Genomic DNA, 16,034 nt, shown 5'->3' with positions numbered 1-16,034 from the left:
ATAGTTCCCCCCATTTGTTCCCCTCTTTCCTATTTCTTTATTTCCGCCATTGTTTTTACCCCATTTCTTGTCCTTCAGCCATCAGTGGAAGCGTGACCCCCATTACTCCCTCTCACTCTAATCTACCTAATCCCTTTCTCCCGTCATCCTCTCTTTGTCTTCCAGGTGCTGCATGAGCAGATCGAGGTGCCTGGCACAAGCTTGAAGCTGTGCTACCTAAGCTCCAGGACCCAGGGTTACCGCTCCCTGCTCAAGGTGACCATGACCCCAGCTGTGGTGTCCATGGGCCTGCTGAAGGTCCACCTGATGGTCGCAGTGGAGGGCCACCTCTTCCAGAAGTGGTTCCATGCTTCACCCAACCTGGCCTACACCTACATCTGGGATAAGACGGATGCATATGGGCAGAGGGTCTACGGTCTCTCTGAAGCTGTTGGTGAGTGTGAGAGATGGATAGAAGAAGCAGGACTGGAATGAACAGAGATTTTTTTTTTTTTTTTACAGATTTGCACTCACTGAACACATTAGACATTTTACCACTAAGGCAGCACTGGCTATGACAGAGGAAGAGAGGCTAATTAGGGAGCCTGGAGGAGAGATAATACACTAGAAACCCAGCTTGGATCCACTTTGCTGTACGGCCACAGTAAAGTGCTTTTTTTTTTTTTCATACGTCTATTTTTCATTGAAGCTGCGTTTGGTTCAGTCAGCCAGCCGTAACTGTGGTGAAGGGTTATTAGCCATCAGGGTGAGTTAGCAGTTAACTACTGGAGCAGCAAGCAGGAGTCCAGGGGAGCCTCAGTGCTATTACATTCTGCTGTCACAGTCGCTCACAGATGCTGTCAGCCAAACACTGCTGACAAGCCACAGATGCAGTGGACATCTTGGGCTTCTGTGTGGACGGAAATCATGAGGGGAAGGACTTTTGGGAAATTACATCCACTCAAAGAGCCCAAAAGGTCCCCAGAGTTACTGCAATATTTCTATTTCCATAAGAATATAAAGGATATACATGGTTTATGAATAGGTTTTGTCTTGCTAACCATATATACAGAGACAGGTATACTCCATTATTGTTTGTAGTAAAGCTGAAAATGTGCCGGCAACAGCACTCTGACTGTGACTCAAGGGGGAGTTGATGTGTTCACACACTTTTCCATTTAACAAGTAGGAACACAACAGCGCATACTGCACAGCATGTACATACACATAGACACACTCTATCAGTATTCCTGATATATATATATATGTATAAATATATACCTGATCTCAACTAATTTCCCTTAATTGTACAGTACATTTGTCTCTGTCAGGACAGGTGTGCAGTATGAGTGTGATTGAGGCATAATGTTTCCATGAGCACAGCTTTCCCCGTGACAACCCTCACGGCCTCCAGGTTTAAAGGCCTACTGGGCAATTTTTCCAATTAACAAGGTTTTTAATTGGTTTAGCAGCATGCGAGGGTGTTAGTTAGGTGTGAGTGCAGGTTTTGGTACATGTGCTAACTAGCTTCTCTGTGTATCACACGTTTCACAACTCAAATGAACTGGGGAGATTATGCTCTAAAGAAATTTTGCAGAGCCTCTCTTCTTCTGTTGTTTCTTTCATGATCCTTTGGTCTTTTTTTCTTGTATTCTTTCATTTTATGTCGCACTAATTTTTTCCTCTATTTCTCTTGCCCCTACCCTTTCCGACATATAGTGTCAGTAGGCTACGAGTACGAGTCCTGTGCCAGTCTCATCCTATGGGAGAAGAGGACAGCCATTCTGCAAGGCTACGAACTGGATCCCACCAATCTGGGCAGCTGGTCACTCGACAAGCACCATATACTCAACACACGCAGTGGTATGTATACTGTACACACGCCCTGATATTTGCTCATAAACAAGCACAGCCTTTTCCAGTTCTTCCCTAATTGTCTTCTAGTTTATATTTAACCACCTCCTTGCATGCAGCAGGTTTATAGTACTGTGTATCTCACTAAGCGTGCTATTGTCTAGGGGAGGCTTTAGACCACACTGTGCTTCCTGCAGTTCATGTGGAGCTGCCAGGCACCTCTTTTTTACCTGTCAGTGAGAATTTTCACAGGAAAAGCTTGTGTTGTTTCACCGAGCTTGACTCCCTCATCCACTAAATATGTGCACTGACCAATCTGCAGCTCCTAAAGCAGAGGCAGGGGATCGGGGTAAGTGGAGGGCAGAGGCACCCTTTCCAGAAAGGTCATTCAGGATCAAATGTTTTGTCATCAACAATACTACAACAACCATCCTCTCCTAATGGACCGGTAGAGGACTGGTATTTGGTTATAAAAGAATACATTACATTTACATACATTTACAATACCTACAATTACATTGTTTGACCTCATTTTGGCGCTAGCAAAGACTTAAGGCATCCCACTTTACAATATTTTATTTGGAGGACGTGCCAAGAAACACACTGCTTGCGAGGCTAAAAAAAAAAAAAAAAAAGATTGCATAATCTGTCCTTTAACCTCCACAATGTCACCAAAGATCCTTTGGAATAATGACTCCTGAACTACTTTGTTTCTGTCCGTCTTCTTCATCCTCTCTGATGTCCAGGCATCCTTCACAAAGGCAGCGGTGAGAACATCTTTGTGACAGAGCAGCCCCCAGTAATCACCAGCATCATGGGAAATGGCCGGAGGCGCAGCATCTCGTGCCCCAGCTGTAACGGCCTCGCGGACGGCAACAAGCTGTTGGCACCAGTTGCCTTGGCAATGGGCATCGATGGCAGCCTGTACGTCGGGGACCTCAACTTCGTGCGCCGGGTTTACCCATCTATGAACACAACTGGCATCCTGGAATTGAGGTAAAGCCCCAATTCAATCATGAAAAGGAAAGGAGACGGCAAATAAAAGACTAATCCATTAGAAAGCAGTTTGGGATTTAAAGGTTTCTTGATGTTGCAGAAAGAAATACTGACAGAATAAGGGGTGGTTAGACTGAAGTAAGTTGGCATAAAAAGAAGAGGGCTTAAGACTGGATATTTACAGAGTACATATAACATGTTGGATGAAAGAAGTGAGGTGAGGCGCTGGGGAAGGCAAGACTGAATTAGAATTATACTCTGTACTAGATATCGTTTCTCCGGGGTGTTTTTACACATGTTTAAATTTCGCTGTTCACACCACAGCCAGCTTTGTCTTGCTCTCTGTAGGTTGCTCTCCACAGACTGTGTGAATTAATATTTGTTTTGTTGTGCTTTTATCTCGCTTTCTCCCAGGAACAAAGATTTCAGACACAGGTAAGATCCTTACGATGATAAATTAAAAGTTTTTAGTGAACATAACGGCACTAGAAAATGTAAAATCAGTCTGTTTACTGACATAAGAATCCTGTCTCTTTTCTGTCACCGCAGTAATAACCCAACACATAAGTACTTCCTGGCAGTGGATCCAGTATCTGGGGCCCTTTTCATCTCAGACACCAACTCAAGACGAATTTACCGTGTTCGCTCATTAACGGGTGGCCGGCTGCTGTCGGATAATGCCGAGGTGGTGGCGGGGACGGGGGAGCAGTGCCTGCCCTTTGATGAGCGCTGTGGCGACGGTGGCAAAGCCACTGAAGCTACACTTATGAGCCCCAAAGGTGAGCCACTTAGGGGAAGTGCAATAAGACTTATGGTAGGGCTGATTGCACCTCACAGTTATCTCTATTTTATGTTGTTTTAATAAAAAATGTCCCTGTATTGAAACAAGGGATTAAAATGATGATAATAATACTCGTGATATTCACTCTTTGAAAGGGATATTGTTATAGACCTCTACATAGATTGTAATCTGCAGTTCAGTTCACAATACATGTAAATTGAAGGTGCCTTAAACTTTCACTGATAAGAAAATCTTTTTTTTCCATAATTCATCTTGTGACTCAACTAAAGCAGGACACAGACAGAAGGAGGTTATAAACCAGGTTAATATTAAACTTATAATGGAATTATTTTTATGGATCATTGGATCTTAGCACACTGTGACACCAAACTGTCAAGGATGTCACGCTGTCACATTTCTCGTCAGTGACACAAGTGTGAGTACACGTAGGAGTACATGTGTTAGTGTACACACTGTGTGTATAAGTGTGTATATAACTGTGTGTGTGCGTGATTTGTAAGAGAAGACGGGAAAGATAGGAGACGAGTCACCGACTCCTTCTAACTTCTTACAAACGAAGTCAGCCAGCAAACACCAGCTCGCCCTCTCTCTGCCTGTTTCTCCTCCTCTTCCTCTCTTTTCTCTTTCTCCCTCCTTCATTTCCTCTGTGCCCTTCGTTGTATCCTCCATCTGTTGTTTTGTATCTCAGTGCAATCTGGAAGTTATTTTGGGGCACAGTTGCCCCAAACAATCACATCTCTCTGAATGGCAGCTGCCTGTTAGACCGAGAAGGCTGACACGGCTCCTCTGGTAAATGGGGGGAAAAAAATAGGAAGAGGTACAAACAAATGAAAAGGTGCAGAGGCACAAAGAAATACAGCGAAGGGAAACCAGGGAAGGAAGGAAGAGTACAGGAGATCACTCGTCATTATAGACAATCAACCTGCAGTCTGCAATTGCCCTCTAAGAGGAGCCACATCTCGATGACTCATCCTAAAACTAACATCTCTCAACAGTTCAGTGCTCGCTCCATCACTGTGTCCCCTCTCATTCGATGAGGTACTGAGCAATTCAGCTGCCAGGGCTGCTATTCATTTCCAGCGGTGGAAGGAGTGAAGTTTAATTGACTCAAAATGTCTACGGGTCGCCCGCAGTGTTGGAGTTATGAGTCGTCACTCACGGTGCTCTCCCTCGCACTGACAGGTATCGCAGTGGATAAAAATGGGCTGATGTATTTCGTGGATGCCACCATGATCCGCAAGGTGGACCAGAATGGCATCATCTCAACTCTGCTGGGGGCCAACGATCTGACCGCCGTGCGGCCGCTCAGCTGTGACACCAGCATGGACGTCAGCCAGGTAGGAGAGAGTGAAAGAGAGACAAAAGGCGATGGTGTGATAAATGATGATCTAAGAGCCTCCTTAGTGCTGAGCTATGACGACGTTGTGGACGCAAGCCAGCCAGGAGGTCAGGGAGAGACTGATTTAGGGAGGGATTAAAGAGCCAATGGATAAATGAATGGATGAAAAGGAAGTGAACACTGCTGCAGTCACTTAAAAAAATGAAGAGACTTGTCTGAACCTTGGCATCCTTTCAAAATATCTCCCTCAGCCCAGTACCAGTATTGTCTCGTGTGTAACTTCTTCTTCTGCCTTCTAGGTGCGTCTTGAGTGGCCCACAGACTTAGCAGTGAACCCCATGGACAACTCTCTCTACGTCCTGGAAAACAATGTCATCTTACGCATCACTGAGAACCACCAGGTCTGTACCACGAGGCCGCACCACCATTGCAAACCCCTTTGGGTGGACACTCACCACAGGGCTTTGACAAGATTTTGTCCCAATTAGTCCTTTTCAAGCCAATTTAGAAGTAAAAGTTCAAATCCTAACAGTTTCCTCCGTTTTGCAGTGGTGGCAAAATTACTGATTAATTAGTTCCAAGAATATTCAACTTTCTGGAATCTCAAGTCGTTATGGAAAGTTTTACTGGAACTTATTTCAATGGCAAGCCACTGCTCACATTTATTCAGTTCTGTGGAAATATTACCACTGTTAGGTCATCGTTATTGAACATCCTCCGTTGTTTCCTATAGGTGAGCATTATAGCGGGTCGACCCATGCATTGCCAAGTGCCAGGCATCGACTACAGCCTCAGTAAGCTGGCCATACATGCAGCCCTGGAGAGCGCCACAGCCATCGCCCTGTCCCACACCGGCATCCTCTACATCGCTGAGACAGATGAGAAAAAGATTAACCGAATTCGACAGGTATGAGATCGAGAATTACTGAACATTGCCATGTGGCTGTCTGTTTTTTTGGAAAGAATTTGTTAGTTTAAAGTTATTTTTGGCTTCCATAACTGGCGGCACATCTGTTCAAGCTGTGTGGGTGTTTTTGTTAAATATACTTTCAGATCTTCAGACTGCATTCAGTTTTGCAACTCAAACTAAATTGTCTTTTAGTAATACATTTTATTTCATTTAGAGGGGACTTTTTTCTTCTTTTTTTTTTTCCATTTTCAGTATTAACCGGTTCTCCTCTTCCATTTTCTGTCTATGCATTTTTTTAGGTGAGCACAAATGGAGAAATCTCTCTCCTGGCTGGTATTGCCTCTGACTGCGACTGCAAGAATGATGTTAACTGCAACTGCTTTTACGGTGACGATGGCTACGCCCCCGACGCCGGCTTGAACAGCCCCACTTCCTTGGCCGTGTCCCCTGATGGGACGCTTTTCATCGCAGACCTCAACAACATACGCATCAGAGCTGTTCGGGCAAATCGTCCCGGCCCCGCCCTGTCAAGTGTGGGATATGGAGGATCCGCACAGTATGAGGTTGCATCGCCGAGGGAACAGGAGCTGTATGTCTTCAATGGGGAGGGGCTTCACATCCAGACAATTAGCCTTGTGACCGGGGAGCCACTTTTCAACTTCACCTATGGTTCTGATGGCGAGCTGGTGATGCTGGTGGACAACTGCAACAACACCGTCAAGGTGAGGAGGGATGGCCTCGCCCAGGGAGGAGGAGCCGGCCTGCTCAGACTGGTGCTGCTGCCCGAGAATCAAGTGGTGACCCTTGGCCTGGACCCCACTGGGGGGCTGCGTAGTGTGTCTGCCTTGGGCCAAGAGGTGGCTCTGATAGGCTACAGTGGCAACACAGGCCTCCTGGCTACCAAAGCTGATGAGACGGGATGGACCACATTTTACCAGTAAGTGTTAAGTACAGGGAAACGTGTCTGAACGTGTGTGTGATTTTTCACTTCTAGCTGTCTAAAATACAAATTGAGTGTTGCTGGATTGACTTTCATCATGTTCTGTTCTTTAATTCCTGTTTTTCTTCATACATTTCACATGGCGTACTGCTGCCCCCCAGTGTTAGCTTTTATTACTACACCCAATTCCTGTCAGGTTCCTCCCTGGAAGTGTTTTTGTGTGCGTGCGTGTGTGTGTGTGTGTGTGTGTGTGTGTGTGTGTGTGTGTGTGTGTGTGTGTGTGTGTGTGTGTGTGTGTGTGTGTGTGTGTGTGTGTGTTTGTGTTTGTGTTTCAGTGTGCGCAGTACAACTATGAACATGTCCCCTCTTGGTTCACTTCACTGAAATTTCCCATCTCACAGGTATGACAGTGAGGGTCGCCTGACCAATGTGACATACCCCACGGGCATGGTGACGAGTCTCCACCGCGAGATCGAGCGCTCCATCAACATCGACATTGAGAGCTCGAGCAGAGACGACGACGTCACTGTCATCACCAACCTGTCCTCTGTGGAAGCCTCGTACACTGTGGTGCAAGGTAGACACACACTCAGCACGGAGAGAACACGCAGCGGAAAATGATCTGCTCATGAATTTTTAAATTCCTGTGAAATTGCAGAATGTGTGGCACAAAGGTAGACGAGTGCTCAAGTCTTTAACATAAAACAGTACAAATCAAAATTCAATGAAAATGTCGTTCATTAATTATTTGGAGTAGATTTACAGTATGTCATATACATTACCCAGATTCACACCGACTAGAACTACTTCATCTTAGTATTCACAAACACCAGACAGCCTCTGTGATGGTAAATCTGCGCCGGCCTGCCAGCTCGAATTGAATGTCTTGTAATTTTCACTCAGTTATGTGCGCGCTCCAAGAGATTACTTTCCTTCCCTACCCACATCCAGCCCTCTCTCGCTCCCTCTCATGGAGTTAAATTATCAACATATAGTTGTTAATCCCAGCTGGGATCATCTTACTTTTGAATATCATCACAGCAGAATTCATTAACTAATGTGGAGTGAATCCTCCTCATCCCTCAAGCTTTCTCCCCACACACACACACACGAACATACAAATACAGCTCTCAACCAGTTCCCATGATCCCTGAGCTTATTTGATCTGTTTAGAGAGGAGTAAAAAAAGAAGAAGAAGAGCTGTCTCTCCCTTTCTCTGACCAGTGCAGAGCAGCGTGAAATAAGTATGAATACAGACTGGACTATAACAGTCTACAGGTCTGAGAATAGGCTGTTGATATATTCAGTGATCCACCTGCGTTACGGTAGGAGAGGAGTTATTCACAGCGCTGTAAGTCATTGAAGGCTTCCACTGCACTGTGTGGGTACCAGCACAGCTCTCTGCTGACATACTCACTTAACCAGCTCCCTCTCTTTTCGCTCTTTCTCGCTCTCTTCATTAACTCCTGCACAGAGAATTCTCTTTGGCCCTCGAGCTCTCATTTCACCCCCTCTCTCCCTTTCCTTCTACCTCGCTTCAGTTTTATTACAAGGTTGTTGAGACAGAGAGAGCACAGAAGATTTATCTAAAGGCTGTTTCTGCAAAGTCAATGGAAAAAGCTTCACTTGTCTGTTTGAGGCATTGTTAAAATGGGCCTGGAGCTTTATTACAAATTGGCCTTATGGATTACTGTCATTTATGGCAGGACTTCAAAGGGAAAACCATCTGATCCCCTCATCTTTTGTAAATTAAATTAAAAAAAAAAAGCTCCCAACTCTGCATCTTCCTGATATTTCTGAGCTGAAAACAATTTTATCTGACTGTTAATCTCGTCATTGTGATCAGGACGCCTGTTTTCAGACATCAGAGGAAAAACTGAGCCGCAGCATTAGGCAGGGGCTTATCTGTTTCCATTCTTGTGAGAGAGTCATTAAATTGTAGAGATACACAGATTGTAGAGTGACGTCTGTTTAGCCTGGCTATTTTCATTCAGAATATTTTGGAGGTTTTAGGAAGGAATCGGGTCCATAAACAATTTATGGATTTGATCTGGTTCTGACTGTCATTATCACTAGAATTTCTGATTTTGATCCGAGGCTGGTGGACATGAATAGGCTATAGGCTTCTATCAGATCATTTCTGATTGGCTTGTTGGGTTTAAGTTTGGGTTCATTGTGGTTAAAGCTACAGTAAACATCTAGATCTGTCAACACAGCCCTCACTCTGTTAGCACTTTCATTAATGGCAGTTTGTCATGTCTCCCAGAACTGGCTGAATCCAAAAAGCTTGTGTGATTTTTTTTTTTTGGACCTCAGAAAAACATCCAGCAAGGTTGAATAACAATGAAAGTAAAATCATACAACACTTCTGATGGAATTAGGTCACAATCTTTTTTGTATCTTTTTCATGGCTCTATTTAATTTTTCAAAGAAGGATGATCCTGTGTATCCTTGGCTAAAATGTCATAAAAATGGAAAGCACCGAGCTATCTTCTAGATCTAGAGGTTTTGACAGCCATTAAGGGTAATATACAGGATGAATCCCCCTCACCCAATGTCCATATCCCATCCAATGTCCATATCCTCCATATCAAACCAATGCCCTCACCGGCTATTATCATTTCTTATATCATATTATCATTTTTCTCTCTAACACTCAGGCAGCTCCTACTGTATTCATTGACTTTGTCTGACCCCAATCAAATACTTCAGGTTAATTTGCTGGTTGGATTTGCTGAGGTCTGGCATTTCTGAAGTAGGCAGGGTTTGAATACAAAGACAAGGAGTCGTGCTGGCCTCTTGCCTCGCCTCGCCTCTTATTCTGTGTTTACTGGTCTGCCCCCTATAGACCAGGTGAGGAACAGCTATCAGCTGTGCAACAACGGGACCCTGAGAGTGATGTACGCCAATGGAATGGGCATCAGTTTCCACACCGAGCCGCACATCCTGGCCGGTTCTGTCAGTCCTACAATTGGTCGAAGGAACATCACCCTGCCCACAGACAATGGCCTCAACTCCATCGAGTGGCGTCTGCGCAAGGAGCAGACCAAGGGCAAGGTCACCGTGTTTGGGAGGAAGCTACGGGTACCTTGACCTTTTTTGATCAATGACGGCCTTGTTAGAATCAAATGAATTTATAATTCAGCATCCAAATAAAACTGAGAACTTTTTTTTTTTCTTTAGGCTCATGGCCGCAATCTTCTCTCCATTGACTTCGATCGCAACACACGTACAGAGAAGATCTACGATGATCACCGCAAGTTTACGCTGCGCATCATGTACGATGCTCAGGGCCGGCCAGCCATGTGGTTGCCCAGCAGCAGCCTGGCAGTGGTCAACGTCTCCTATTCTACTAACGGTCAGCTTGTTGGGCTGCAGAGGGGCAGCATGAGTGAAAGGACAGAGTTTGACCCTCAGGGCCGCATCCTGTCTCGCTCTTTTGTGGATGGGAAGGTGTGGAGCTACAGCTACCTTGACAAAGTAAGTACATTTATCTTCGACATTGTCATCCAAGAGTCTAATCCTTCCAAGGAAGGCAATTGCAAGAAAGTATAGTAATTTGGATTGGGGAACTGAGTGAAATAATACATCATTTTTATGGTTATGAAGCTTCAGATTTGTCAGGGGAGAGCAAATTACTCCTGGTGCTATTTCACAGGAGGCAAGTCACCCATTGATAATGCTATTATATTAATCCGTATTTCACCTACCTCTCTGCTTCCAGTCCATGGTGCTGCTCCTGCAGAGCCAAAGACAGTACGTATTTGAGTTTGATGCCTCAGGTCGGGTCACAGCTGTCACGATGCCCAGCGTGGCTCGCCACACCATGTTCACGCACGTGTCAGTCGGCTACATCCGCAACACGTACAACCCTCCAGAGAGCAACGCCTCCATCATCCACGATTTCTGCGAGGACGGCAGACCTCAGGCCACACATTACCTGGGCACTGGCCGTCGTGTCCTCTACAAGTACGGCAAGCTGGCGAAGCTGTCAGAGATCGTGTACGACAGCACTGCTGTCACTTTCGGTTACGACGAGACAGCTGGTGTGCTGAAGATGGTCAACCTGCAGAGCGGGGGCTTCTCTTGCACCATCCGCTATCGCAAAATGGGCCCACTTATCGACAAGCAGATCTACCGCTTCAGTGAGGAGGGCATGGTGAACGCAAGGTTTGACTACACCTACCATGATAACAGCTTCCGCATCGCCAGCATGAAGCCGGTCATCAGTGAGACACCACTGCCTGTTGACCTCTACAGATATGATGAGATCTCTGGGAAGGTACAGAATTTTTGTTCTGGTCAATGCTCCCTTTTTAAGCAATAATGTTGAATCTGTGAATGTACCGGACTGACCTTTTCGCTAAACGTTTCCCTCCCTCCTGTAGGTGGAGCACTTCGGCAAGTTTGGGGTCATTTACTATGACATTAATCAAATCATCACCACAGCCGTTATGACACTGAGTAAGCATTTTGACACCCACGGTCGCATCAAGGAGGTCCAGTACGAGATCTTCCGGTCACTTATGTACTGGATGACAGTGCAGTACGACAGCATGGGACGGGTGGTGAAGAGAGAGCTCAAGATTGGGCCCTACGCCAACACCACTCAGTACCGCTATGATTATGACGGAGACGGACAGCTCAGCGGGGTCAAGGTGAATAATCTGTGTGGAATTTTAGAGGCGGAAGAGTCCACTACACTTATATTGATCCATGACCTCTAATCTGCCTTTGATGTTGCTGTTGTTAGGTTAGGTTAGGTTTATAATAAAGGCAAAAACTGGTTGAATCACATATATAAATCTCATTGTTTTATCCAGGTGAATGACTGGTCTACCTGGCGCTACAGCTACGACCTAAATGGTAACCTCCACCTGCTGAATCCCGGGAACAGTGCCCGGATCTTGCCACTCCGCTACGACCTCAGAGACCGCATTACACGCCTGGGAGATGTCCAGTATCGCCTGGACGAAGATGGCTACCTCAGTCAGCGTGGCTCAGACGTTTTTGACTATAACTCCAAAGGCCAACTGCTGCGGGCCTACAACAGAGGGCCTGGAGGCTGGAGCGTCGTGTATCACTATGACGGGCTTGGCCGCAGGGTGTCCACGAGGAACAGCCTGGGGCAGCACCTTCAGTTCTTCTATGCTGACCTCAACCATCCAGCCAGGGTGACACACATCTTCAATCACTCCAGCTCTGATATCTCGTCGCTGTACTATGACCTGCAGGTAGGTGTGGGCGGACACGGATGTGCCGTATCACCAATAACCTGTTTTATATTTCCACGTATCAGCAAATCTATGAGAAACTTGATGCAGAGAACACAAAATAGACACGCTGATAAATAGGCAAAATTTTCATCCTGAAACGTAGAAGACGAACTGAAGATGAACGAGAAACTGAACTTCTAATCATGTCATCATTAGGGTCATCTGTTTGCCATGGAAGTGAGCAGCGGAGAGGAATACTACATAGCCTCTGACAACACCGGCACACCACTGGCAGTCTTCAGCAGCAATGGACAAATGATCAAACAGGTAAAAGCAGCTGGGACTCTTGCCAAATTAATATCACTTGACCTTTATTACTCATCCAAAATTCTGTTATTCCTCCTTTTTGACATAAGAAAGTGGTGAAAACAAAAAGAAAAGTGCACTGATAAATGCCTCCGGCTTCCGCCATGCGATCCTTCAACAAGACACTAAATCCGTTACAGCTCCAGGGACGCCGTTCTGTAGCTGACACAGTGTTCTGACCTTGACATCAAAGAGCAGACAATCACCAAAAGCGAATTGACTGTGCTTGTGTCACACAGGTGCAGTACACAGCCTACGGTGAAGTGTACCTCGACTCTAACCCAGAGTTTCCCCTGGTGGTGGGTTTCCACGGTGGTCTGTACGACCCCTTGACTAAACTGGTCCACTTCACCCAGCGGGACTACGACGTCTTGGCCGGACGATGGACCTCACCTGACTACAGCATCTGGCCCAAAATAGGGAAAGATCCCTCTCCATTTAACCTGTACATGTTCAAGAACAACAACCCACTCAGTGACATGCTGGATGTCAAAAACTACGTCACAGGTAGAGGACTAATTTGTTTTATTATGACGCAAATGGAATTCTGTTGTATAAATATTTAGGCGCTTTACTCAGTGTCTTGTTGCCAAAAATGTGATTTTGGGAAAACATGTCATTTTAGTTTTAAGAACAAGCTCATGTCCTGACATTGTGAGTGGGCAGGAGAAACCGATTGTTACGGACTAGGTAGTTTGTGCAGGTAACAGTGTACTACAGATGACACAGTAGCTGATAGCTTTGCATATCAACAGATACGTTCCAGAAGCAAACACGCTCTCAGTTTTTTTTTTTTATGATAAAAGTAATGATTAATTTGCTACTGTGTTTAACTTTGTCACTCAGCAAACTAATTTCCCACTTGTCTGCTGCTTTAGATGTGAAGAGCTGGCTGGTAATGTTTGGCTTCCAGCTCAGCAACATAATCCCGGGTTTCCCTCGACACTCGCTCTACTTTGTGGAGCCGCCGTATGAGCTGCAGGCCACCCAGCACTGTGAGAATGGACAGGTACAGTCCAATGTTGACCATGTTCTCCTAAAATAATATAAATTTACAATATATTTACTAACTCATGAGTCAGTTGTGTGAATACATTATTGTCTATCAAATGACAAAGCTTTCTTTATTTTCTTTATAAAGCTCATTACTGGCGTGCAGCAGGCTGCAGAGCGCCATAACCAGGCCTTCATGGCCCTGGAGGGTCGTCTGCTCAACAAGGAGCGTCGCAGACGAAAGGACAGGCCGGGCCACTGGTTCGGCACCAGCACCCCAATAATAGGCCGCGGAGTAATGCTGGCACTGAAGGAGGGCCGAGCGGTGGCCGGCGTGTCAGCACTGGCCAGTGACGACAGCCGCAAAGTGGCTCTGGTCCTCAATGGTGCCCAGTACCTGGAAGGCACACATTACACACAGGACGGGAAGGACTGTCACTACTTTGTAAAAGTAGGCTCTGCTGACAGTGACCTGTTGGCCCTGGGACTAACGAACGGGCGTAAGTCACTGGAGAGCGGTATCAATGTGACAGTGAGTGGCCGGTCGAGGAGAGGAGTGACGGTGGAGTTTGCAGTTCCATCCTTAGTCCTAAGTGTTCGGTACGGGCTCGCTGTGGACGTGGTAGATGAAGAGAAGGTAAGACTGTTGGAGCTGGCCAGGCAGAGGGCCCTGGCAGGGGCCTGGGCCAAGGAGCAGCAGCGGGCGAGGGATGGGAAGGGAGGCAGTCGCCTCTGGACGGAAGGGGAAAGACAGCAACTCCTAACAACAGGTAGAGTACAGGGCTACGACGGCTACTATGTACTGCCTGTGGAGCAGTATCCAGAACTGGCCGACAGCACCAACAACATCCAGTTTCTCAGACAGAACGAGATGGGCAAGAGGTAACAGCCCACCTGAACTTGCTTGAAGGGCAGACTCTTCCCTCTCCCACTTTCACTTCTCTAAATTCTGTTCCTGTTCCTTTTTCCTACCCAGCCCCCTCTCAAAACCCATGGAGAATTAACCAACCAACGGGGTTATTCACGGAACGCTGCAGGGACTTTTAAAAGAATGACTTATCAGAAAACATATTGTTAATTTTACTGCCGCAGGCAAAAAATTTAAAGTTTAGTCAAACATTTCTTCTTTTTTTTGGAAAAACTTTGAACAACTGAAAAAGCACTGAAGAACTTTGAGAACTGTTGCTTAATGAATGAGAAGATTCCCCTTTTTAAAAAAGATAGTGATATTTTCGCCCATATTTTTTGGGTCACATTGAGAGCGGCCACAACAGCTACTGACCACATGGGGGAGTTGTATTGTGGTGGCTTCTGCGATCAAGGCTTGTCTGTCTCTAATAAATACTGATGAAGGCAAAGGGACCAAAGTGGAGACAAAGCCACTCCAGAGTGCAACTACTACAGCTACACATCAAAGGAGGACATCATAAACAACGACAGAGAAGGCAATGTAAGGCAATGTTAAAGGTCGTCCAATACTATGAGTCGTCTCCCTGTCTCAGGCCTCCCATTGTCCACCACGGACCCGTCCTCCGCTGCTGAGGCAGCGCACATTCAACCAAGCAACACACAGGCTATCCTCGGAAATACAAGCTGTTAATGGACTAGAAAATTAAAAAAAATTAAAAAACTTTTTAAAAAAAAACAAAGGTAAAAAAAGTGATGGCTATATTTGTGGACAGTGGTATCAAACAGCATTGTTTATTTTGAAATGGGGAGAAGAATCATATTACTACATATGTGTCCGACTACACTAAATTTCAGGATGTTGCGTATACTGTAGATGCCGTAGTTTTGTACGTTTCAGTCGCGGTAGAATTGTGAGACTTTCACCAAGGCACTTCTGTACAGAACGATCAAACACACCACTCACAGAGTCTGGAAAACATGCTAAGTTAGTATTTATTTTATTTTATTCTTTTTTATTTATTTATTCTTAGTACTATATGACAATCATGAATGAGTCACCAGTTCTATTCAAAATGAACATTAATGGATGAGTTTATTTTCTTTTGTAAAATATGTAATAAATGTTCATTTTGTTTTTGTATTAATTTCAGTTTGCTGCCAGGGCAAATAATAGTCACTCTCAAAAAGAATAATTTATGTAATAAAGTGTTTTAAAAAAACAGTTTATACTTTAAATAAAGTCTTTAAAACTGTGAAATCTGTTTTTTCGAAATATATTTCGATGTACAGTGTATAGACCTACCTTTATGCAGCACAGTAGAATATTGTTCAGAATATCAAGTTTTATATTTCTAAGAGGAAGTGGCTTGTAATGTGCAAAATCTTTAGCTGGTCTTACTACTCTAGAGTTTTGTGGCACTCTAATACTCCATATCTACAATATCAATCCCCAGTTTGTTGTTTTTGACTGTTTTTTGTTTGGCAGCAGAGATATTTCTGTCCTAGATCCCAACAGCAGTAGCAGTAATGGATCCCTCTCACTGTGAAGAGACTCGTGCTGGATGTCATAATGTACCAAATCAGTATTATCGAAGGATGATTCTTATACATTCATTGAAACGAGACTCTTCTGAGAACCTTATCAATAAAACATAATTGTTTACTTCAACTGAACGTGTGCTTCACTTTCATCTCATTTTTGTTTTTGTACACTACTTGTGTCATTTGAC

The 16,034-nt window shown here is 45.0% G+C and overlaps 1 protein-coding gene across 8 annotated transcripts in view; it reads left to right on the top strand.

The window, feature by feature from the left end:
- Nucleotides 1-15,973, top strand: part of tenm2a (teneurin transmembrane protein 2a) — a 203,079-nt gene extending 187,106 nt beyond the window's left edge. For all 8 annotated transcript variants that reach the window (XM_069696820.1, XM_069696825.1, XM_069696824.1 and 5 more), the window contains 19 exons: nucleotides 166-433; nucleotides 1,699-1,842; nucleotides 2,580-2,829; nucleotides 3,244-3,264; nucleotides 3,379-3,608; nucleotides 4,814-4,968; nucleotides 5,270-5,371; nucleotides 5,704-5,877; nucleotides 6,180-6,817; nucleotides 7,222-7,397; nucleotides 9,669-9,904; nucleotides 10,004-10,300; nucleotides 10,545-11,102; nucleotides 11,209-11,478; nucleotides 11,644-12,054; nucleotides 12,253-12,363; nucleotides 12,642-12,909; nucleotides 13,281-13,411; nucleotides 13,544-15,973. In XM_069696820.1, coding sequence (XP_069552921.1) covers nucleotides 166-433; nucleotides 1,699-1,842; nucleotides 2,580-2,829; nucleotides 3,244-3,264; nucleotides 3,379-3,608; nucleotides 4,814-4,968; nucleotides 5,270-5,371; nucleotides 5,704-5,877; nucleotides 6,180-6,817; nucleotides 7,222-7,397; nucleotides 9,669-9,904; nucleotides 10,004-10,300; nucleotides 10,545-11,102; nucleotides 11,209-11,478; nucleotides 11,644-12,054; nucleotides 12,253-12,363; nucleotides 12,642-12,909; nucleotides 13,281-13,411; nucleotides 13,544-14,281 — 5,178 coding nt within the window. In that variant the 3' untranslated portion in view covers nucleotides 14,282-15,973. The remainder of the gene's footprint in view (nucleotides 1-165; nucleotides 434-1,698; nucleotides 1,843-2,579; nucleotides 2,830-3,243; nucleotides 3,265-3,378; nucleotides 3,609-4,813; nucleotides 4,969-5,269; nucleotides 5,372-5,703; nucleotides 5,878-6,179; nucleotides 6,818-7,221; nucleotides 7,398-9,668; nucleotides 9,905-10,003; nucleotides 10,301-10,544; nucleotides 11,103-11,208; nucleotides 11,479-11,643; nucleotides 12,055-12,252; nucleotides 12,364-12,641; nucleotides 12,910-13,280; nucleotides 13,412-13,543) is intronic.
- The last annotated feature ends 61 nt before the right edge of the window (nucleotides 15,974-16,034 follow it).

Source organism: Brachyistius frenatus, unplaced genomic scaffold (genome assembly GCF_029030835.1).
Source record: "Brachyistius frenatus isolate BFR_SWC_R1_liver_20210118 unplaced genomic scaffold, ASM2903083v1 Contig_22, whole genome shotgun sequence".
Classification (NCBI taxonomy): domain Eukaryota; kingdom Metazoa; phylum Chordata; class Actinopteri; family Embiotocidae; genus Brachyistius; species Brachyistius frenatus.
This window is presented reverse-complemented; position numbering and strand designations above follow the sequence as displayed.